Here is a 25662-nt window from a genome sequence, read left to right on the forward strand (position 1 = left end):
AACAAAAAAACGGATCAAACAACCAACAAACAAAAACACCAAAAAACCCCAAACACCCAAAAAGTAAACAGATGAAAAATGTTTCTTCCACACAGAATCCAGATATGCAATCTAATACAGAATTCAGATTTCTGTTTACTTTCTTAGTTATGTATTACAAGATTTCCTTCATCCAATTCTCTTCAAACTTTTCCTTTATGCAATGCTTTTTATTAGTTTGGTCTACTTTTTTTTCTTTTTTGCTAGCTCATTTTTATAGGTAAATGTTATTCCTTTAGAGTAGATTACTATCAAACTCATCACATTTGAAGCAGGAAACTGAACTCCAACAGGAGTCTCAAAGGAGGGAAAAGGCCTTGCTGGTATGTACATCCATTAAGCAGCTCTGCTTGCCAAGTCCACGTACATTAGCTACTTTTGTGAGTTTAACAAATTTCATCTGAGCTTTCATTCTGCTGACCTAATTTAACAAGAAGGAAATTCAATAACAACCTCTAATATTGAAGCATTATTTCCCAAGAGGCACTTAACAACACTTCTACATCAAATAATAATGTGTGGATAATGGAATACATATACTGATGGCAACAAGAAAGTGAAAAAAAGAAACTCTCCCCCCTCCTCCCACATCCACACAAAAAGAGAGTGAGAGAAGAAAATTTTCAAAAAAACCCAATAGTTTTCCAAATTTTAGGGAAATTGAGAGAGCGAGAATTTCTTATGGTATTTGAGAAGAAACATTTCTAATTATCTTAGAATAAATCTTAGCCCTCTTTTCTCACTTAGGATATATTTGTCTCAAAAGAACACGAGTATGAGTTGTAATAAATAATTTCCACAGTGATGGACCACTTCTCCAGTTTGTACATGATGACATATTTCAGCATATAGCATATTCAGCATTAGTAGCTTATACTAGAACAGATTGTTCTGTGTTTAATCAAAGTTCACAAATGAAGTAAATATCAAAATTTTAGGAGAAAGGGAAAAAGGGTAAATGAAGCAATACATAATTTGGTATATGTTTAGACCAATGGAAATGGGTATCTGTGAGTTACTGAGAAGAGAGTTGGGGCCAAAATCCTTAATAGCAGTGGCTTTGAGTAGTTGTTTCCTCTCCCTCTCAAGTGCTGGGAGAGAGGAGAAAATGTTCTCCTTAGTGAATAGAACTTGAAGACAATAACGGCTTCCTGAAAAGAATCTGTTCAGTTATTGACATGCCTGCACACAGGCACACAGTTTTCAAACTATGTCACTACATTTCAAAGTGTGCCCACTTAAAAATCTTGACATTTTATTATAAGCTCTTTTAGTCAACACAGGCTTACTGGAAATAGTTTGAGTAACACATATCAAATTACAGTAACACAATATCAAACTGAAGTACAGGAAGAATTTCTGAAATTTTGCATAGCTCTTCTTTGAAAAAATAAAAATATGTAAGATGATAGTGAAATATAGTATAAAGTTATTGAAAGAAAAGCACATTACTTACCTATTAAAATCAGCAAAGAGCAGAAAAAAACAACCCAAACTTATTACTACTTGCGTTTTTTGCCACATGTGGAAGAATATTAAAGGAAATGTAACAACCGTCTATGTTTTTTATGGATATACTAGGAAGAATAGCAAAACCATCCTGATTAAAGTTTGCAGAAACTACACTCTATTAAGATGACAAATCAAAGGTTTTTATAGTTTACTAGAGGAGACAATTACCAAATGGTCTCACTAACAAAAACTGCTATTCTTTAAATGCTGACATAGAAGTAAAGTGAAGAGAACTTGACTAAATTTCTCTTGCTGAAATAATGTCTCATGGCTCTGTTAGATGAAGAAAGAAATAAAATGAAGCAAAGCAAAAAGTGAAGATAAAAAGATGGTGTGCTGGGAGAGGCTTGCCTTCTCCCTGCAATATCATTTCCCACAATAAGATTAAATTCAGTATTTCAGGATACTTGGAAAACAGACCTTCATATTTTTTAAAATGTTTCCTACAGTTTAAGGTTAAGCTTACATCACTCCATGTTGCAAGAACTTTTTCTGTTTAAAAGTTTGCTTCTTGTCATGTTGTAGTTCTTCTGATGCATATGATATTCCCTTTTACCATTTAAAATACCTTGGAGAACTGGTGTTTTACCATTTGTAATTTCTAAAACTACTTTCTGTTAGAGTTTAGTGTCTCTTGATACGAAGATTAATAAAACACTGGGATTCTTGTAAATGAAATTGGGTGGAAAACATTTGAAGCAAAGGCAGCAGTATTTAATGTGTAAGTTTCAGCAACATTAATCCTACAGTCTAAATAAAGAGCACTCTTAGAAATTACTAAATTGAAATTTTTTTTAATGGCATTCTTACTTTTTTTTAAGGAAGTATTCTTACAGCAGCTACATGATATATTCAGTGTTCTACCCATATGGATAATGTTTATATTTCTGACCAGGTTGCTTTCTATGTCCTTATGTTTTGTATATGAATGGTACAGTAGCAGTGATGTTGGACATTAGGGAGTGAATGCATTTCAACTTACATTGTCTCTTCTCTGTTTTCTTTCAGGATTTGCTTATTGTACACAGTTCAGATATGAGCTGCTGGAAACTGCTTGGCTGCATCAGAAACTAGATACATAAAAAACAAGCCAAGAAAAGCAAAACTTTATGCTCCACTGCTGACTGGCTTAAAGAGCATCAGCAGTGGAGAACTATGACAATACAGCAAGTCCTATTACTTCTGCTGCTCTGGATGTGGCTGCCACATCCCTGCCATACAGAAATGCTCTTCAGAAGGACTCCTGATCTCAGACCCAAAAGCTTTGGAGGACGTGCTTTAGGGAATGATGGGAAAGCAATTCACCGCCAGAAGAGAGGCTGGATGTGGAATCAGTTTTTTCTTTTAGAGGAATATACAGGATCTGATTATCAGTATGTGGGCAAGGTAGGCTTCTTATAGGGTTTTCTGTACAATTTTCAAGCGCTCTTATCTTTCCACAGTCTTACTTTCTATGTTTTATTCTAATGTGTAAGAAGATTTCCAAGAAACAGATACGCTGTTTCTCCTACTAGAATCACTAACTTAATGTTACTAGTTAGAGCTACTGATACATACTGAAAAGAAACAAATGAAAATATTTTTGACAGATTTTTTTTGTTTCAGCAAACATACCTACCAGCAACCCACTCAATATGTCTTCATTATCAAAGCATAATATTCTATAAATCATTATAAAATAATTTTTTGACTCTGTCTCTGAATATTTCGTCTTTCATACAAGATATTGCATTCTTTTTCTATGCTCATGTTTCAGGAACTCAACCTATTTTGAAGAAAAATTATTATTCCTCTTTACCTCTCCCTGAAAACTCAGTTAACTGCAGGGAGCAAGGTTCGTTTTGAAGCCATGTGGTAGAAATCAGATGATTAGGAAGTGAACTGCAATGGAAGGCAGCAGAATGCTACATGTGACTGTGTAGCTTACTAGAGGTAGACGTAAACGACACTGGAAGTGTCCTTTAAATCATTTTCTGTTGATGTTTAGGTTTTCTATGTAATTAATTGAAAAATAGATAATGTATAATGCCACAATAATATTCAAATGGCACAAAATGTTAATTCAAAATGGCAATTTTCCTGAAAAAGAAATTTTGTGTCAGCAGAAATGGTTGCAACTTAGCACTAATGGTTGTTTCTAAACAAAGAAATTAAATTTTCTATAAAGCAGATTTTCAGTATTTGTGTGGTTTTGAACCTGAAAAACACCACAGTGAAATACGGATTTTTTGAAAATCATGGAATCACAGAGCAGCAAAGATTGTAGGGCAAGTTTGGAAACCATCTAGTCCAAACCCCGTGCTCAAAGCAGGGTAATCTTGATCTTCCTCAGGACTATGTCCTGTCAGATTTTAAATAACTAAAGGTAGAGACTCCACAGTCTCACTAGACAAACTGTTCAAGTGTTTGATCACCACTCAGTAAAAGATTTGTTCCTATATTTAAAGGAAATTTCTTGTGTATCACATTATGCCTGTTGTTTCAGTCACTGAAAAGAAACTGGGTCTGGCTCACTCACTTCTTCTCAGCAAGTATTTATATACATTAATAAGATCTATGCTGAGGTTTCTCTTCTCCAGGCTGAACAATCTCAGCTCTCTCAGCATCTCCTCGTATGAAAAATGCCCTAATTCCTCACTCAGCTTTCTGGCTATTTCCTGGACTCCCTCCAGTAGTTCTGTACCTCTCTTCACATGGTGAGCCTGGACCTTGATACAGAAGTATCTCACCGAGGCAGAGAGGAAGGATCATCTCTCTTGATCACTAGGTGATCCCCTTCCAAGTGGAGCCCAGGGTGCTGGTAACCTTTGCTGAAAGGGTACGTTTCTGGCTCCTGGTCAGCTTGCTGCTCAGAAGGATCCCAATGTCACTCTGGAAAACTGCTATCCAGCCAGCTGGGCCCCAGCATGTACTGGTGTATAGGAGTATTATATTATAAAACATTTCTTGAAAGAATTAAGGACACTGGAGGATTTGTGAAAGGAAATGCTTATTAAAACTTAAGGAATTTAAACATTAAGTAAAAACTGAAGAGTGCAAGCTTAGAAATTAATAAGCCGTTTTTTATTTGTAGCTATGAGTCTGTAATATTAGCAGTATAATTTAAATAATACAACCATTTCCATAGCATGTTTAGTCATGTAAATTGTCCCTGTATTTATTTCCTGTAGTTCTCAAGTGTGAAGTCATGAGTCCTAGTGTTCTGAAGTAAGTAAGCCAGTTCCTCAGTCTGAGTCAGGTTGATAGCTTATGAAAATCAGCCTTCCCCACAAAATAAGAAGGGTCACTGTATCAAAACACTATATTATTGTATTGGAAGTATATTGCTTACAACAGTCCTAGGAAATAAATAGCTTTCCAGGCCGCCCAGAACTTCATATTATTTAAGAACCTTCAGAAACATGCTGATTATTTTTTCCTATTGTATTATTTTTTTTAATATTTATGATTTTAAATCATGAAGTGGGAGTGGTGTTAACTTAAAAATTTTCTTCCAGTCATAAATAAGTGAAGGAAGACTCTTTAGAGAGGAAAGGGTTAACATTTTTTAGACTAACTTACCTGCATTGGAAAAAGAGAACTGTTGGTAAACATTGAACTACCTTGGCTGAGAGAAAATAAGTGTTTGCAAATGTGAAGTGATTAGTAAAGATAAGTAAAATGACAGCTTAAAGTACAGCACTGAGAAGAAATTTGATGAGCAGTTAAGACAGCCCTTTAATCTAGTTTGCTCTGCTTAAAATAAGAGAGTTGTTAATTTGAGAAAGCAAAATTAAAATTAAACAGTATATAAAATTGCCCAGTAGTAATTTTCTGACAGGTTTGGGAAAAGGATGGAAAACACATAGAATGAAGAGTATTATAGATGGCATTTGTGCAGCGGGAGTTTTACACAAAGGAAACTAATAGAAAGAGATATAATTATATATGGAATAAAAAATTGATTGCTACATTTATTAATTATTTATTCTGATAGTCCAACATCTGAAATTATTAGGTAAATAAATAATTGCTGATTAAATTTTTTCTGCATAAATTTTATAGTATCTCTGTCCTTTCCCTTGTTTTTGCACTTGCCTTTCTAATGGCCATCTCAGTTTTATACTCAAAACATTTCTGGATGTTTCCTTTTACCTGATTTTATCCAGAGACAAAATTATTTCGATAGGTGGATGACATAAAATACCACTTTCCTGTTAATTTTACTGCAATGTGTTTGGAGGTGGTGTTGGGAAATCTTGGGAGTTAAGAGCAGAAGTTAGAGCTCAATGATTCATGGCCAAGAACTAACAGAGAATTTTTGTGCAAAGCCAGTGGAAAAATCAACAGAGCTTCCAAAGCTGATTCATCTGGGTTTATGCTTTAAATCCTTTGCTTTCTGATCTCATAACTGATATAATTTTTCTCGTTTGTTAACGTGCATCTAAACATCTGCCAGAGAAACCTAATAACTGGAAACTTAATAACTGAATATCACAATACTCATGAAAGCAGTGTCTACAATTCACAATGCAGTTTATGCACTCATTTATTCACTGTTTATGTCATCTTGAGAATGTTCAACTAGAATAATATGATGGAAAAGGGGTTCAATGAATTAATGAGATACATAATCCCATGACAACTGAAGCATTCCTTCTTTAAGTCAACTCTCTGTGTGAAATGGTGGCAGAGTACATACTGACTGGTTATGGATATTCCCAGGTTTCTTTAGATCAGCATTCATTATTAGCACAAGAGAGATGATGGTCATGCTTTCCTTCATGTAATATACAGCATCCTTAGAACAGAAATCAAAATTATGTAAGTGATTTTTGTATATTCAGAACCTCAAATACTAATTCCAACTTTATTTCTACTAAAGGTTGAAGTAATAAACAAGAGCCATGTGAAAAACCAAACCTATATATGCATATATATATATAGTACAATTTGTGTTTGATGTACCTCTACAAAAGGTAAAACTCTACTAAAAGAAAATCTGAGTAAAAGTGGTCCTCCCAGTTTCAACTAAACAATGCAGGAATGTTCTAAAATAAATGTAAACCTCATGTCAGAAAACTCTATTAACATTATGGAAAGTTGATTTATAATTTTTATTAATTTTCTTACAATTTCAAGGTCCATTTATTATTTTTCAAATCAAGTGCTGAAATTATAAAACATTATACATTTTCAAACCTGTTCTGAAAAACTTCAATTTACTTTCAGTATATCCAAGAAAAAAAAATCTTTTAAATCTAAGCTTTATTTTCTAGTAGTTGTCACCTAAAGGAAGCACTACTGTGAACCAACAATATCTTAGTGTAGTCATTCAAAAATAAATTTACAAATAAAATCTTTATTCACATTAAAATTCAACTCCCCTCTTATTGTCTCAACAGATCCTGTCGATTGTTTAGTTTTGCAGGTATTTGCCCAACTTAGCTTTCTGAGATAGATATTGACTTTTTCTAACAATTTCCATTTCAGCTGTTATATTGCATAAAGGATCAACTGACACAAATATTTCAGCCCTTTGAGAGACTGAAGTTCTTAGTAACACTACAGTGTATTTTAATATCTCAAGGGATAATTTATCATATATTTGCACATAAATGTATATAACATTTGTGTGTGTCATATTAGAACTGTTACCAGGAAGGATTATCCTGGCAGTATTCACTATCACATGCTTGTAAGTGTAGTCATTATCTTTGATGGTGTAAAGAGCAACACATGCCAACCTCACTTTGTTCCTTTCACTTCAAGAGTCCCAACACAGAGATGATTCTGAGGAAAAGACTTAGCAATCTGTCCATGCATGACACATTTTCAAGAACAGCAGTTGCAGTTTTAGTAACTGTCTATTGACACTGTGGATGATGTACCATGTAGCAGTCATTAAGATGTAAGACAGTGAAGCCTCAGATATTGCTTGTATTTTTCTTTCTGATGAATCAACTACCAAAAGTACTGGTTTTGGAGAGCGTAGTACAAAATATCATGTTTCAATTTCAAAGGATTCATCATCAGGTGTGACACATACAATAAGAGGCCCCAATGAAGGGATGCTATTGTAGTGGTAAGATGAAGACGTACCAAACCCTTTAAAAAAATCTCTGCATTTTGTTTTCTGAAGAGGGTTTCTTCCATAGTTCTTTCTTTTGTAAAGACCTTTGCTACTATGAAAGACTAAAGAGTAGGGTTTTGAATTGCAATTGCTAATGTGAGGCTTAATATTTGATGTGAAGATCTGAGAGATAAAAAATACCTTTCCTTTCAGGTGACGGTAATCAGCTCTGTGGCACTGAAATTCTGTAGAGGTTGAATTTTCAGCTAGAGCAGATTCTTATGACAGAGATCAATAAAAAAGAATGGAAAGGGATGGAAGATATTCTGCAAACTGAATAAATGAATAGTGATCTGTCAAGGTGAATGAGGGCAGCTAGTCCTTTAACAGTTTCCATGTGAGGTGTTTTTGGGCTAACTCTACCTGAAGCAAACCCCAAGTTATTCACAGCTGTTTATCTTCAAAAATCTTATCTTATTGAAAATACTATACTGTGATGGAATTGACATTTGAGATACAACAGCATTTGGAAATTTATTTCCTTCTCAGCAAGACTTAAAACACAGACAGAGAAGAGGGTTATTTAAGGCACCAATTCATTTCAAGCATATGAAGGATTGCTTTTGGAGGTACATATGTGGCTTCCTAGATATTTAAGAGCAGATGAACAGTGTCAGAGTAAAATATTGTTTTCCCGTAATATCAGAGACATGAAAAGCTTCCTATAGGTTTGTCCTGGAGGCTGATCGATTTTCAGTGAGTGCTGAGAAAGATTCATTCTCAAAGTCTGTTGGGACTCAGCTTAGTAGAAGTTTATTACTACAACTGCTTAGATTCATCACTTAGTCTAAATTGTTAAGGGTTGATATTTTCTGTTGACAAAAGGACTATTCCTTTAGAAATTTCAGTGTATGCTGGAGGCTCTGATTTCTTGCTTCGGGAAACAACAGCAGAAGGTACTGGTGGCAAAGAGCTAACCAGGCTGAACACTAAGGTTTTATTCTCATAAATAATGAATTATTTGTTAGCTACTCTTCTGAATGTATCCTTACAAGACACTGAGATTTGCTGGATGACACAGAATGGAATTGACAGTTGTTGAAGAATACAATGGCTTTGTAGTGTCTGTAAGTCTTTTAGTGATGACCAAAAGGGCCACAGTTGTTTGCCTGAATTTGAAGCCAGATATATTTGTTCAAAGATTGTGGTTTCACAGCCTTGGACAGATGTCTGTGTGTATTAGCTTCTTTAAAGTGTTGTCTTCTCAGAAAGAAAGAGAGGTTAAGTCACTTGAGTAAGGCATACTGAGGACATATTTAACCCAACTGCTTAAGGGGATGATTCCCGGTGTCCAAATTATCTGATTATATTTTTGCTCAAATGTGCCCCACACTTTAAGTGAAAGACCTAAGTGAACACTCCCAGTTGCCTCTTGAGACTCGTAATATTTTGGAAAGCGTGAGAAAGCACAGAGAGCTGCAATGAAACTCCAGTGTTTCAGAGTGAAATAGTACTGGAATGGATTATTGTCATTTTAGACTTTGTTTCATGTGTGCAGCCCAAATCCAACAGGGCTGAAGGTGGATATTACAAAGCAATTTTGCCCTTTTGGGGGAGTCCAGTGTCAGTATTTGTTCTCTCAGTGAGAAATGCTGAATATGTTGAATGGCTCTCTGCATCAAATTTGTCCTTAAAATCTAACAGCCAGATTAATTGGAGTGTGCTTTTTCTCTAAAATGGTGAAGTCAGTAGGCACAGCTAGCATCACAAGAGCCATGTGTCAAAAAACTTGTGTGGGGCAGAAGAATTGGAGGGAGGGAGGGAGGGAGGGAGGGAAGGAAGGAAGGAAGGAAGGAAGGAAGGAAGGAAGGAAGGAAGGAAGGAAGGAAGGAAGGAAGGAAGGAAGGAAGGAAGGAAGGAAGGAAGGAAGGAAGGAAGGAAGGAAGGAAGGAAGGAAGGAAGGAAGGAAGGAAGGAAGGAAGGAAGGAAGGAAGGAAGGAAGGAAGGAAGGAAGGAAGGAAGGAAGGAAGGAAGGAAGGAAGGAAGGAAGGAAGGAAGGAAGGAAGGAAGGATATAGGCAAATACACCAAAATTAGAATGAAAAGGACTAAAAAGCTGAAACAATAGCCTTACTAACACTGATGTCATTTAATCTCTATTACAGCAGAGAAGGTTTGGTTTGACAGAACTGAAAGGCAGTATATCCTATATTTTTATACTATATGACTGGGACACAAGGGAAAGACCTCAGAGCATGCCAGTACTGGTATGGGTAACCAATAGGGAAAAGAGTTTCTGGCTAACAGTGTTAATCTAGTTCTAATCAAACAGAAATGTCTTTTTTACCAACTGGTACCATGAGAAAAGTTCTGTGGGTTCATGTTGTAGCTGCATCAAATCTTCATAGGCAATGAAGCTTGTGCCAGTTTCAGGCTCACATCACATATCCATATACAGATAATTGCCAGAGGACATTGTGTCACACTTGTGGTAAATGATTCATTGGTAAATAAAGTGAACCATGATCCCAAGATGTAAACCATGCTCTGAGCTTCCAAGGCTCCTGTTACAATCCAATTATTGAGAGATACCTCTAGTCAAATTAAGGTGCAAATAGACCATATGCCTAAGTTAACAGTATGGATCTTATTTAACTATATAATGTAAGGTAGAAAGATGTAATAAAATAGAAGAAGGAAGGGGAGAGGGAGAGAGAGAGAGAGAAAGAGAGATAAATCAAGAAGAAAATAGTCATCATCCATGGATTCAGTGGCATCCTCTTGGTCCTTCTTCCCCCATGGCTTCTTGGTGATGGGGTCCCAAGGTTGTTAAATATTTTTCAATATCTTTACATGTTAACAAGTAAATGAATTAATGCTCATTGGCAGCACAGTTCTCTTTTTCTGTTGCTTAAGTGATTCCCTCGCTTCTAATGATATTTAGTCCACATGCTCAGTCTTTCCTATCTTTTGAGTCAGTGAGTTTTTTGAGTTGGTGGGTCATGATCTCCCCCTGCCATAATTACCTCTTACCCAATCAGAGCTGATTCAAGGCAACTACTGCTTTGACTTTCCTTGTAATCCATAATTCTGTATTCTTTGTGTTCAATGTCAGTGATGTGTTCTCTTTCAGTTTAACTTCCTCCTGCATCTGAGGTAACACCTGGAAAACCGTACAACCTTTATCTTATCCCAAGTTCCTGCTGTGGGGGCCTTTATTACAGTCCAAGGTCTGGGTATCCATGAAAGGATGTTTGGGTGGGCCTAGGTGTTCTCTGGTGGCCACAGATGCCATCTGTCCCATAACTTGTGGTGGTCTTTGTTTGACCAGTGATATGTGTACAAGCTGTTGTTTCCTTACAGCAGTTTGCCATAGGGAGAATTTTTGCCTAGATGCATTAACAAGGATGAGCTAACCAGATCTCTGTGAGGCCAGATCTCTGGCTCTGGAGTTCACGCCTTCCTGTTGGTCCATTCTGTGCTTGTCTCATGGCAAAGTCCTTCTGTGTTCCCGACAGGAAACTGTACTCTTTAACTCCTTTCAATTCCAAAAAGAGAAGCAATGCAAAATACATAGAAAAAGAACAGTAAGACACTAAATTGCTTAGGTAGACATATCTATAGCTCAGGTAGACACACGTAAATGTGCCTATATACAATATCACTAAGTTAAACACTAAGCATAGTAGAGGAACTTTTTTCACTTTCGTAGGTGGTTTTAGGCATATTTTGCACAGTTTTAAAGATCATGGTAACTGAAGGAGTTACAGTCAAAGAAGTGAGATATCATCTCTAAAATTATATTTACTCAGCTTACAAACAAATACTAATTTTATAATATGTATTTATATCACCCTGGCCTCTGTAGGACCATAAGTATCAAGCTGAACACTTTTAATGGTCTTTAATTAGAATCTGCAATAGATCTTTACACAAATGAGGCGGTTTAAATTTTTTCCCCCCAAGGAAAACAAACTAAAACTGAATGTAGGAAGAGCAAAGCAGAGGAGATACTAATAGAAATTTTAGGTTCTGCTGAACAAAGATATGAGTCACTTGAAAATTAAATGCACTTAATTGTTCTTCCTGATCACAATGACCCTTTGCAGGCATTTTAAAGCTTTCTGTTTCGAGCACAGCTTTTGCATACTAAACTGGTATGTTGAACTTCTGAGGTAAAACGCTAAAAAGTATTTCCTATTTACTGTCATATATCAGGGGCAGCATTTTGCCCTCCCTTGCCCAGGCTTTCCCCTGCAGCTGCAGGCACCGCCTGGGGCTGGGCCCAGCAGCACTTGTACTGCCCTTGTACTGATCTGGTACAGCACTGGTACTGACCTGGTACTGACCTGATACTGCCCCAGTACTGCCCCTGTACAGCTGCGGTACTGCCCCAGTACTGATCTGGTAGTGCCCCAGTACCACCCCAGTACTGTCCCCATACTGACCTGGCACAGCCCCGGCCACTCCACACCCAACCGAGCCCCCAGCACTTCCACTATCCAGGCACCTGGTCTACATATGATAACATGCTTAGCTCACATATATTAAAACAGGTTTTTTATTATTTCCTTGTCCATGTCTCAGTAGTTCTCAGCATTGTAGAATTACATGCTATATTCATACTTAATCTGCTATGAATACTTCATAAATACTACTTTCAAAGCAGTGCAGGGGTTTCACTTCATGTATTTCCAAGTCCATCCATCTAATTGCTTTCAAGTGCTTTACCCTTATGCAAATACTTTGCAAGTCTACTCATAAACTAATGCAAACATGAGTACGGACAAGTAGCTGAATATTGTTTCTTCCTTTTCTGTCAAGTAAATGGAAGCTACACGTCTAATGGTATTGAGTGCTTTGAGATAGCATGGTGAATGAAAAACTTTATGAATCACAGAATGTATGAATCATAAAACCACAGAATCTCCTGAGCTGGAAAGGACCTTCAAGGATTGAGTTCAACTCCTGTCCCTGCACAGAAAAACCCCAAGAATCACACTATATCCCTGAGAGCACTGTCCAGTGCTTCTTGAATTCTGGCAGACTAGCTTTACCTAAATAATTTAATGGAAACTATCTATTGTTTTGGTGGAAGAGTGAATAATACTGTTTGACTTATCCATTTTTCTTTTGCACATACTTGAGTCCAAGCCATTTATCAATTTGATGAGAAGCGGTAAATGAGACTGAGGGGTCAATACTGTTCTGCTAGTCACGGAAATAGGTTTCCTGCCTCTGCTTTTTTCAGTATCTGAGGAAACTATGTTTAAATGGTAGATTTTAATTATTTTTTTCCTAGCAATCCCAGTAGCAGTAGTCTGCCATTTTGAAAACAATTTCTAAAATAGATAATTCTCATCTCTGTAAGCACAAAATGAAGTAAGATCTATCAGTTGCCAGGAATATTTAGAAGGAAGATAGTCTAAAATAAGGGCATACTTCCAGCAGGTGCAAAATCACCAACAGAATACATTTTGTTGCATTTATGAAGAATAGCTATTGCTCTCTTGGGTGTTTTTCATTTCGAGTTTGTATCTGATTATGCATTGTACTTAAAACAACATCATACTTCAAAATAGTATAAGAAACTGGGAAATAGTTTAATCTGAACTCTCTAGTTCCTTTCAGTTCAATTTATCTTTTGGTTTTAAAATTCTATCTGCTTGTCACAAAAAGATAGTCCAAAAGGGAAAGAACTGATAAAACTGAAATGATTTATATTCAAAGCCACAACTCAAGAAAAGTAGAGTCTGCTTCATCACAGTACATTCATTCACTCAAGGAATTAAAAGGCATAATATAAAAGAGAGCTTTATAAATGTTTGACCTATACCTTATTTGAAATTATAAATGTGTAAATAGCCAATAGTTGCAGCAGTAATTCAAAGGCTGGTTCTCCTTAGGGGTTTTTTTTTTTCCCTTTCCTTGATTTTTTTTTTTTTTATTAAATCAGATGCAGATGACCTTTTACATCTCCTGTACACACAGATAGCAAGGAATGTGTGGGAGTAATACTGTGGAAAAATTGGTGACTTGCAACAAAATACCCATGAGGGAAAGAGTTCTAAGAAGTCAAAAGTTGATGTTTACCCTTTTAAAATGTCTTCCTGCTGAAAGGTTTGCCTCATATTTATAAGACTGGTTTTGTCTTTGAAGATAATTAAAATAAACTGAAACAAAAAGACTGTAATGGTAAGTTCTTCCAAAGTCTCTAATACCTTTTGTTTCGAGGCAGTGTCTGAAGTCTCTGAAGACAGAATACAATTTGCTTCCAGGAGTAAACAAACATCATTGTCCAACTCATCAGTGTTAGTACTTTCTCAACAATTATTTCTGTTTCCTGAGTTTTTTCAATATTTATTTACTTCAGAGCATTAAAAGGTCACTGAGGGAAAATAAATTCCTTTAATATTATAATGCATTGGTCTTTAGCAATTTTAAATATGTAACCCTAGATGAGTTCCTCATCTCTTCAAGCCTGAGAACAGAAGTTGTCTTGGTTTTGTTTCAAAGATTGAATTCACAGACCATCCAAATGCTTGAAGGCAGGTACAAAGGTACCTTACACATGTGAACACACTTCAGAGCTTAGAAAATTATTAGTGAATAGTTAGGAGGCTTGGTATACTAAAAAGCCACAAATAAACAGATTTATGGAAAGAGCTAGATGGAAAATTTGTGTTGAACAAAGATGATGTTCTGGGATATACATGGTGTTGTAATTTTTAAAACTAAGAAGTTGCAAAGAATCCTGTGTGCACTGTAGACTCAGATGACTGGGCATGCAAAATCTGAAGAGATTCTGCATACTTGTAAGAACATCTAGCAGCTGAAAAAAACCTTGGTGCACAACAGCAATTCTGTTCATCTCTTCTGTTCCCCTTACCAAGGTTGTAGAAAAGCTCTTGTTTCTTCATATTGACTGTACCTTCCTTCTGTTTCCTAGATCTGTGGTCTTCAGTCCAGTTATGCTGTCTGGATTTAGAATTATTGTCTTGCACACAATGCAGACCTATACCAAATAAACAGTTCTGGTGGTATTTTTATTTAGGCAGTAGTGTAGATGCTCTTCCTGCCTCTGAAATTGTATCCCTTCAACCATGCCTTTCCCTTCAACTTGCCTAAGCATTGTATCTCAAAGCAGTTGGGAGGGGAAGACATAAGTAAATTAACCTTTTCTTGGTTTGCAGTTAGGAGTAATCATAACACTGGCAGTGTTTTGATGATCAGAGGGTTTTTTTAGGTTCTGGTTGGGACTTTTTTTGTTATTGAGAATATTTGTCCTTTCTTAATAATTCTCAAGCAGATGACATTTATTAACACAACAGAAACAGAGGTTGGACACGATGATTTGGAATACTTCTGGGTGAAACTGGTGTCAAAAAGAAACCAAAGGCAAACAAACAAAAACCTCCAAAAAATAACCTACAGTAATTTCACGAATACAAGCCGCACCAATTTGACCAAAATTTTGGTGGAAACCCGCAAGTGCGGCCAATATTCCGGGGCGGCTAATACATTAACAAAATTCTAAAAGCTGCCAACACGGAAGTGAGAGCCCGCGGCAGCCCCAAGCCAAGCTGGAGCCCGGCCGGGCCCGGCAGAGGTGGGAAAGCCTGGCAGAGGCGGGGTCAGCAGTGTGGGGGCGGGCGGCAGAGCCTGAGCCAGCAGGGTGGGGCAGGGGGGGCGGCAGAGCCCGGGCCAGCAGGGCGGGGGAGCCTGGGAGAACTGGGGCTAGCAGTGCAGGGGAGCATGGCAGAAGCAGGAAGGCCAACGGGTGGGGCTGCCTGGCAGCGGGGGAAGCCCAGCAGAATCGGGGCCAGTAGCGTGGGGGAGCCCGGCGGTGCGGGGGCCTGCAGTGCCGGCCAGGGCGAGGAAACGCGGCGGCGGTGCAGATGGGAGGGGGCGGCCGGCGAGCCTGGCAGCGGCGGCAGTGGCTGGCCCGCCGGCAGGGCGAGTACGTGAACGCAGCGGCGAGGTGGCCGGCATGCCTGCCAGCGGCGGCAGTGGCTGGCCCGCCGGCAGGGCGGGTACGTGAACGCAGCGGCGAGGTGGCCGGCATGCCTGCCAGCGGCGGCAGTGGCTGGCCCGCCGGCAGGGCGAGTACGTAAACGCAGCGGCGACGCGGTGCTGACGGGAGAGGGGGGCCAGTGAGCCCGGCGGTGGCTGCAGCACCACCCGGCCGGCCCCTTCAGCAACCATGAGCAGGCCGAGCCTTCCTGGCCCCGCCCCGAGCCAGTAAAGCCCGCTATGCCGCGATCCTGTTACTAATTGGCCCATTTGTGAAAGCTGCGCACGGATTCTCGCGACGAACGAAAGTGCGGCTAATATTCGGGGTGCGGCTTATCTATTGACAAAGACAGCAACATTGTCGAGGCACCGGGGGTGCGGCTTATAATCCGTGCGGCTTGTATTCGTGAAACTACTGTACTTTACAGAAAACTTTGGAAGACTGCATAGTACATTAGAGATGATCATATGGTATAATTTGTCTCTTCCACACTCAAGGACAACTTAGAACAGATGGAACTACTCTTTCCAATCATTTGGTTTAGAAACTGGTTTAAGTAATAGAAATGCTTTTCATGGTTTTATTCCTAAAATGTTTTAATAGTTTTCTTAGTAATTGTATGTAATTTAGAAGTACATATATTACACTATATAGACATTAATAGAATAAATATAATAAGTAGTAATATAGATTTCTTCTTTCTGTATTAATAACTTTATCTTCTAATGGCAACATTTGCATATCCATTTTGATATATGACATTTGTTGTGAAGTATGCATAAATTCAGATTTCTAAGTCTCCATGCTGATGATTGTAAATTCCATTATAAATGGTATCTTTAGGAATTAGGAATAATTAAGGAATATTATTTTAGAGTGAATAAAATAATTAACAACTATTACTACCTAGGCAATCTTGGATAGAAATTATCTCTTTTAGTACTAAATTATTAAAATTACATTGATATTTTAAGTTTTGGCAGTGAGAAGATTGATTAATGCAACTCTGCAAGAGGTGAAGTAAATGGGGGAGAGAAAACAAGAGTTCTATTTTTCAAATTTTGTTTTAACGAGTAGGAATTTAAAGAAATGTCAGGAAAATCCATTTTGAGAAAGGAAACAAGAAAGATAGATAGGGTAAGGCAGAATTCCAAACCATGTTACTAAAATTTAAGAAAGTTTTAATGAAGTGAAATTACTTGTAAAAAGTGAAATTAATGTGGCAAGTAGAATATATGAGTTTCCGAAGAGGCCACTTTGGTATAGTTGTACAGCAAATAAATGCATCTATGAGGAGACAGAAAAAACAGAACTTTTTTAAATAAATAAAAATAATTTAAATTAAATCTTTTACAGAACACTGCATTCCTCTTGTACATTTAAAATGTAACTATCCCTTGTAAGAACTACTGTGCAGAAATACAGCCACATTTTTGCATATTATTGCTACTGAAGATGACAGAGGACTTAGAAATACCACTAGCAATCAGCAGAATTTCTTAGATCATTCAAAAAGGATAATGAAACTGCTATATAAATAATACAGTTGGAATGCGAGGAAACTGCTTAATTATCTATTTAGTTAGGTCAGGTTATGTGACAGACCATTCTCTATGTGTCAGGAGTAGCATATTCTCTACTAAAAGCCAAGAAAAATAAATGAAATAGCTAGAGGACTGCTGATGGCTGTGACACTGGAAAGAGCTGCGCAGGATTAATCAAGGCTTATAGTTTAAGAATAATGGAAGAGATTTCAACAACACTGATGTATTTCCTAGGAAAGGATAATGACATGCTATAGAAAACAAAGTCATTAAAGGAATAAGGAATACTATTTCAAGTGCCATGTAAAAGTCTGTGTATCATGAAAGAGAATTAGGAAGTTTTCTAGGGATAGTTTAGAATTTTTTTAATATTGAAAGAAGAAAGTAGGAGCAAATAATATACAAGGGAAGAACTAAACCTACATGGAAATGAACTAATTCGGGGGGGGGGGGGGGGGTGGGAAATGTAAAGGATTTCTTTTGTTCTATAGACAAAACTTAAAACTCCACACATAGAAAATGAAACACCAGCACCAAAACAAATATAGCATACCTTATTGGTAATTAGGAAAAGGGAGATTAAGTAAAGAGTGCTTTTGATGTTGTACAAATGTCAGCAAATATCACAGAAGCTTTGTGGAAATACTGGCTAGGCCTATCAGCTGATTACCAGAGTTCACATAAGCTAGAAATAATTTTTCATCAGTGATGTAGTCCATAGAACACATTTTTTGAAATTAGCAGTTAACATTACAAGGGAGAAAAATTACTATGGAATACCATTCTTAATTTGCATCACTCAAGATCAGGATGGGTTTTTTTGTCCCCAGTAAAAGTATTTGAGGAACAGAGTTCAATGGGGCTGTCTTTTTGTATACACCATAACATGAAATTCTCTGTATCATTTGTGCCAAGATTTATATCTAAATCTAGTTATTTTGGTATTTTGTACTGTGGAATAAAATATGCTGCTTTGGTAGGAAAATTTTAAATTGTAATTATAGGTGTATATGCATAGTATTAATAGAAACATGATTAAAGTCAATTAAATTTCATTATGAGATTGTAATTCCCTATGTTGTTGAAGTACCCAGAAGATGTATACAAGGCATCATTGTGGATAAATCCCCAAACTGGCTCCAGGAACTTGGCATGTTGGGATTCCACTCTTAAATGCCTCTATAGTAAAGCATACAGTGTGGGTAATAAATACAGTGAGTTAAAGACCTGCATACAGCTGCAATACTCCGATTTTGTTGGGATTATGGATATTTGGTGGAATGACTTCCTTGACTGAAGTGCTTCAATGGAGTGATGCAGACCCTTTGGAAAGGATGGGAAGACAGAGAGGGAGTTGCCCTTTATGTGAGAGAGCAGCTAGAGTACATGGAACTCTGCTTGGGGATGGGAGAGGAGCCAATGGGTAGTTTGTGGATTAGGATTAAAGTGAGGACAGGCAGAGGTGACATTATAAAGGGTGCTTGCTATAGGCCACTTGACCAAGAAAAAGTGGATGAGGCTCTCTAGAGCCAGATGGAAGTGACCTCACATTCACAGCAGGCCAAGAGAGAGGAGATCCTTCGTCTCTGCTCAACACTGGCAAAGCCATGCCTGGAATGCCGTGTCCAGTTCTAGGCATCCCAACACAAAAAATAGAAACACTGGAGAGGGTACAGCATCTCACACATTAAGAAAGGCTGAGAGAACTGCAGCTTTTTGCACCAGAGGAGAGAAGGCTCAGGAAGATCTTTTCAATGACTACAAACACCCTAGGGGAAGGTGCAAAGAGAACTGAGCCAGGCTCCTTTCTGAGATGCTCAATGACAGGACCAGAGGCAATGGGGAAAACCAAAAAGTCAGAGGTTCTTCTGCATATCAGGAGACACTTCTGTCCTGTGAGGGTAACTGCACTGGCACAATCATTCTGCAATATAATTTTATTAAATTATTAAAATTGCAAATTCTTTATTTAGTAACTGGTATATAGATAGGATTTTTCTTGAGAATAATATTCCCTAGAACAAAAGATTTCATAATTTACCAAAGGAAGAGAAAAACTTGATGGAAAAATTAAAATATTAATTGCATTTAATAGTTTATACACATTTCACCTCTCTTCTATCACTGACCTTCATTTAAAGCCTTACATACCGGTTTAGGGTTATAAGATTTCTCTTTCATATATGTAGTCCCACTGATTTCACTATGATATAAATGAGGTCAAGATTGATACAAGACATGTTTTTTCCTCATTGTTTTTAATTGCTATGATTATAGTATCAACTCAAACTCATCAGAACGCTCCTGAAATATATGAAAGAATGTCAGCTCTCTCTATCTCTTCCCTTCCCTTGGACTGAATTTAACAATAATATTCTATTATCATGGATATCACTGTCTCAGAGATTATTAAAATGGTTTTTATTCCTTAATTCTGATATACAACTTCCACCTAAGTTGCCATTTTCCACTTCATTAGTTGACAAACATTGTCATTAATTTCTGTGTGATAAATATAGAGTATACATGAGAAGGAAATACACATATCACAAAGGTAGAAAGCATTTAAAACCCTTACCCATTGACGTGTTAGAATGATTTCAGACAGAAACAAAGACAATCTTGTGTAACATGTTTTAAATGGCCTCCAGCAGTAGACAAAAAAACCCCAATCATCAACATTTTAAATGTGTTCTGCTTTTGTTTAAAAAAATCAGTACTTTATGATGCAAATTGTGCATTAGAATATATAAAAAGTAACTGTTTTAAGGGTTGATTTGTTAATAACTAGACTACTTTAGGAAAACATATATGAGTATATATATATAACAAAATAATTATTGTTTACATAATGTACCCCAAACCTACAATTAGTTCTTACAACCACTTTTTTGTGATTAATGCAGAGAGCAGGAGTAAGTGGTGATTTTTCCTTAAAAAACCCCCTCAAACTAAACAGACAAATCCTTAAGTTTTCAAATACATTAAGTTATTATTAATTCAGTGAAAGAAAAGTATGTGCTTTTTTAGCATATTTACCTTCCTAGGCTGTTCCTTGGTGGAATAGGGATATTGCTCTGGGAACTACTTAATCCTTTATACAATATTTAGTACAGATTTTTATTTTAGTCAAAAAACAGCCAAAAAACATAGCACATAAAAAAACATGAATATTAAAAAACCTCCAACCAAGTCTGAGGAAAATCTTATCAGATATATTTTCATTCTGAGATCGTAGGATAGTGCACAGAGACTACTCATAGAAGCAGAAATGTAGGTTTGTGCCATATTGATTTCAGTAGGAGAAGAGCCAAACAATGTTCCTTTGTTCCGTCCAGCATTTTAATGAATGGGGACCTGAACAACTGCCATGGGTCAGGACTTTTTTTCTCCTTAACACAAGAATTCCCTTCTGCTTACTCATACCCAGACATGTATTGGAGGTGCCAAGTAAGGGCATTTCAGATCTTCTGGCACTTCTCTGCTTTCTGTCTTTACTTGATGTACAGACTGTATTTATTACATGAAAATTGGATGACAATATGCACATTGGCTTATGCAAGAACTTTTTGGTGTATGAAATTCAATTAGTCTCTGATCTTAGCTCAATGCTTCTGTGTCTTCTGGACTGGAAGCTACAACAATCTATATAAAGCTGAAACTTTTTTGTTCTAACTCTCTGAACATCAGCTAAAGACCTTGGCTTGAGGAGGGAGATTGGGTATTGGCACATTGACTTAGTGCATCTATGAAAGACCTTTTGCTACTGCTCATATGATGTGTCTTAAAAAAAAGAAATCCTGCTTTTCTCACCTGTAATACTAGAATATTTTGTCAGTGACAAGACCATTTACCTTCTCTGGACTGTGATTCTTCCCTTCAGAATAATCTACAGTAAGAGGAAAAAGATGCAAATCTAGTGATGAAAATATAAATTTATTGTGTAGTTAGTTTCTGGAAACTGAGAATCTTCAAGATTATATCAAGATTATATGTAGTGAAAATTGCAGGGAGCTGTGAAAATTATAATTCTATTTATGTGATAGATATTATTTCACTCAGGAATGTGGAAAAAATGCTGAAAAAGTATATTAATTTTAATTTATGTCTTCCCATTTTAAAGCATTGGTAAGAACAAACAAAAATTGGCAACATCAAGGAACTACTGTGATCTTTATCAATAAAAATGGTGGCAAATATTTGTATCTTTTGTTTTGATAATGAATCAGGTTAAGCAAATACAGTCTGAAACCAGTCTGTACTGCAACTGGAATTTTTCGTTTCTGTTTCTTGCAAATGAATTTTAGAGTACTCTTCATCTTACATTTTTTGTTGTGCTTCCACTTTAGTTTGCTCACCCCTTATCTTTCCCAGTCTCACAAAGCATTATTTTTGAAATAATTTTTCCTTTCTGCCCATCTCCTGTTAAATAATACACAATAGCACAGCCCTAGCAAACTGACAATATGACGGAGTGAGAAAATTTAATGTGCAACATGTCTGAATAAAACTTAGCGCAAATTACAGAATCACTAAAATGAGTTGCTTAAAATGTTACCTTCTGGATAAATTTAAATAGTGTGTGAAATGTGGATCGAAACCATGACTGTTAAATCTGTCAACTGTGAGAATACTGCAAAGGATATGAACTGGTCTGAAAATCTTTGACAGTAAGTGCAGCTAATGTTAAACAACTGCTTAATTTAATAGTTCAGTTCACGATGTTAAAAATAAATATCTCCAATGTGGGAATTCTATATCAATTATTTTTTGCTGACTTCATGTCAAATCTGCCCACCACTGTGATTATATTTAGAGACACAGTATTATTCAACTAAGTATCCAGTCAGGTTGCTTATACTAAATGTGCACTAGAACACCGAATTAAATGGCAGATGCTCCTATGGTGTGTTTTGGCTCCACACTGCTGATGCAATTACTTAGAAAAAAGCTAAGAGGTTGCAATTTGCCCTGAAATTCATCCTCAGAATTAGGACACACTCAGGACTAATTTGTGTAAGATCTAAAAGATGGAGTAATTCAAGACAGTACTAAAGGTCTCATTGTTACTATGATACTAGGATTAAATTGACATATTGACACATTGCTGAATAAAGTAGAAAAAAATTATGCATTATGCAATTAAAAATGACTACTATAATGTAAGAGAATACGAGTCCATTTAGTCAATTAATATTAAAATAGTCTGTCATTTTGCAAAGACCGCAAAAACTTTAAACTGTATTGTAAAGTGTCCTATACCTTATAGTATATTAAATTAAGATTAAAAATAACTTGAACTGTATTAAGGCCCACAGTAGGTTTTCCAACTAGAAGGAAATTCCTTAATGCAGTCATGTCTGGTGTCTAGTTATTTGAATACCAATCACTGAAAAATCATAGAGGGACCACTGAATCTGAAATTCAAATAGAAATAGCTGTGACAAGACTTAAAGTCTTTATCTGGCATTGTCATAAATAATTTTGAATTCCAGAAATAGCTTGTATGATAAAATAGATCTGACTAGCCCAATCTTCTCTCTCTCTCTCTCTCTCTGTTTTTAACAGTAGTCTTGTCGCTGTCGCTTCTTGGTGAAAATAGGATTAACACTTTGTATGCTATTAGAAAAAAATAAAGTCCACTTACTTTATACTCATTTTGAGAGCTTTCAGAATTGAATAGATTTTATGGGGAAAGGTCTGGAGAAATCCCACAATCCTGAGTGGACAGGTTTGATTTGAATCATTGGATGTTTATTAACATGGATTTTCTGTATTGTTATTTTCAGAGCAGAATTATTATGTTTTTCAACTAAAGTCTTCTAAAGCATTTTTGAAAAGGTCTTTTACAGATCTAAAATGTTATTAATCTGAATTTGATTAGGGCATCTTTTAATGAACTCATTTTATTTATGGTTGCTTGTACCCTAAAGAAGGATGTAATAAATATGTTAACTAACTGTGGGTTTTTTCCCACAACTGAAGAAAAAGTCTCTTAAAACCTGTTTTTGTCTCTGTCTTGGCTCGGTAGTTGGTAATTCAGTTTCATTTTTAAGTATTCACATAGCAGTCCATTTCATACCCATCTGTAAATATTATCTTCTGTTTAACAACACCTTCATTTTTTATTTATATATTTAAATCCTTTTGGATTAAAAAAGTTTGTTCAACTAATTTAGATAGATGATATGAAAAAATTTATTTCATGGTAATTGTAATTACTGTATGATGAAACAGGCTATATAAAATAATACCAACTGATGTTCTGATTTCCTGTGAAGTGAGAAAAAAAATACATAAAGTACATATACCAGCACAGATGAAAATGGAAGTATTTCTGTGGAAGAGCAGCAGGAAATTCACTGAAAGAGGAGTTTGCAAAATATCAGTGACAGATATGAAAACAAAACCACATCTTTACAGCTGATCATTTTGTGCAATGAAACTGCTAAATGAAACAGATGTCTTTCCATTTCTCAGCTTGGCTGACATGAATCACAGATGCCCATTAGCTAAAATAACTATAGGAAACACTTTATACTAAAAGTAGCAGAGAAATATTTCACAGAATATTTTTTTTTGTACTTGAGTAAAATGAAAAAAAACTCTGCAGCACTGATTGACAAACTGCTCATGCATTTCAGAGTTGAGTAATGATTCACCATACAGGACTGTGAACCACCTTGGGCAGTCCTTTGTCACCTTGATTCCTCTAGTAACATCTGGGTTGAATTAAGAGCTAAAAAAACCAAAATGAGATGTATTCACTTTAGTGTTTATATATAGTACACATTTTCACCCCTTGAATTATGTCTGGAAGACTTGCTCATGTTATTTATAGCTGTGTGTTTCCTGATAATCCAAAAAGACCTGAAAGTTACTCTGAACTGGAAGGGTTTCTACAATCACTTTGGACTCTTATGCATATGCATATTATTTAAATTGGATTATCAAACCAAAGACATTTTTAACATTTTTTAGGAGAACATAGTGTTACAGCTTAAAGTGTTCTTCTAACTCTGTAAATTGTTATTCCTTTTAAACATGTTACTGTGAAGTGCAGCTCTCAACTCCCTAGAAGTCTTTATTTGGATATCTCAAAGTCTTATATTCAGCTCCCTTTCCAGACTTTTGGCTGATATATGTATGGGGAAAAAAAACAAACAAAATATCCACAAACTACACAAACAAAAAAAAAAAAAAACCAGCACAAGTAGAAAGTTTGAACTTGGCAGAGGTAATAAAGTAGGCATAAAGACCACTTTCAAATCACTTTACTAAGATTTACACATAACTACAGGAGAGGCAATGAAAAACCATCAACAATGATAGTACCTTGCATATTAGACAAATAACTATGTTAAAAGGTCTTTACATGCTAAATTGGATCTAAGCGTAGTTGTTCATATTGTTTAGTGCAGGGATTTTCTTAGTTTTCTGATTTAGTTCTCTTCACCACATTGTTCAGGCTTCTAGAGCCTGGCAATATTTTAAGAAACCAGAATATGATTATTTGGATTGCTAAATTATTTTACAAATTCCTGGCATGACTTTGCTAAATATCACCCTCCAAAAACAATTTCCATGCATCATTTGTATGTTAAATTTGTCCAGACACTCTTGTTGGGAACGGTTTGCATGGAGTTGTGCTGCTTTGGAGATAATGTATTAGAATGGATTTTACCAGGTTGCTTACTAGTTTCTGAGTCAACGAACAGGCACTGCAGCACCAATACACTATTGTCAACTTTTGTGAGGATTAATAATACCAGAGCTGGGTATGGAAAGTGTCTGGGAAAAGTGCAACATGCCCATTTAAAGATCCCTCTCAAACAGGACCTTATTTTATATTTCTGTCACAGGTCTGAGGAAGAGCAACCTCTTACCATGCTCTTTGTCATTTTGCTGTGAAAATATTTCATAGAGTGGTCATGGACCAGCAGTGAGTTCCTAGGATGAAAATATTTTTGAAGTGAAATTATATTCTAGGAAGACATGGAGAAAACACTCAAAGACTACCTACACTAAATGACATTTTAAAATGGAATACAGTTTGGAAGATACTGTCGAGTCCCTTAAAAAGAAAGGTGAAAGGGTAAATTGGAGGCATGAAAGGTCACAATTTTTGTGGGCCATCAAGGGAGGAGCATGAGGGATTGACCTTAATTTTAAAAATTCATTCCTCAAAAGAGGTGTGAGAATGGCTTGAAATCTTAAGTTTGAAGTCATTAAGAGAAAAAGAAGAAATATTTATTTGCAAAGGATTTTTCTTAACATCTACCTTCCTACTCTGTAAGCATGTTGGAGTCTCCTATTTTTTTTTATTTATCATAGAATGAAAAGAAACAGTAAGAAAATACTCGCTTTGTAAACCTGTATGTGTGTAGTGTAAACAAAGTTTAACAGGACTAAATACTTTTATGTAGAAAAGCAAAGATCAGAACATGATAGTATTCAAATTTCTGCCATGAAGGCTTTGATCCAAGATGTCTGGTGAGCTCT

At 36.3% G+C, this 25662-nt stretch overlaps 1 protein-coding gene across 3 annotated transcripts in view; it reads left to right on the top strand.

Annotated features, from left to right (window-relative positions):
- LOC116995757 (cadherin-10) overlaps window positions 1-25662 on the top strand; it is a 103036-nt gene that overhangs the window by 37213 nt on the left and 40161 nt on the right. For all 3 annotated transcript variants that reach the window (XM_033058713.2, XM_033058705.2, XM_033058722.2), the window contains exon 2: window positions 2560-2937. In XM_033058713.2, coding sequence (XP_032914604.1) covers window positions 2707-2937 — 231 coding nt within the window. In that variant the 5' untranslated portion in view covers window positions 2560-2706. The remainder of the gene's footprint in view (window positions 1-2559; window positions 2938-25662) is intronic.

The sequence above is a fragment of the Catharus ustulatus genome, chromosome 1 (assembly GCF_009819885.2).
Source record: "Catharus ustulatus isolate bCatUst1 chromosome 1, bCatUst1.pri.v2, whole genome shotgun sequence".
Taxonomy (NCBI): domain Eukaryota; kingdom Metazoa; phylum Chordata; class Aves; order Passeriformes; family Turdidae; genus Catharus; species Catharus ustulatus.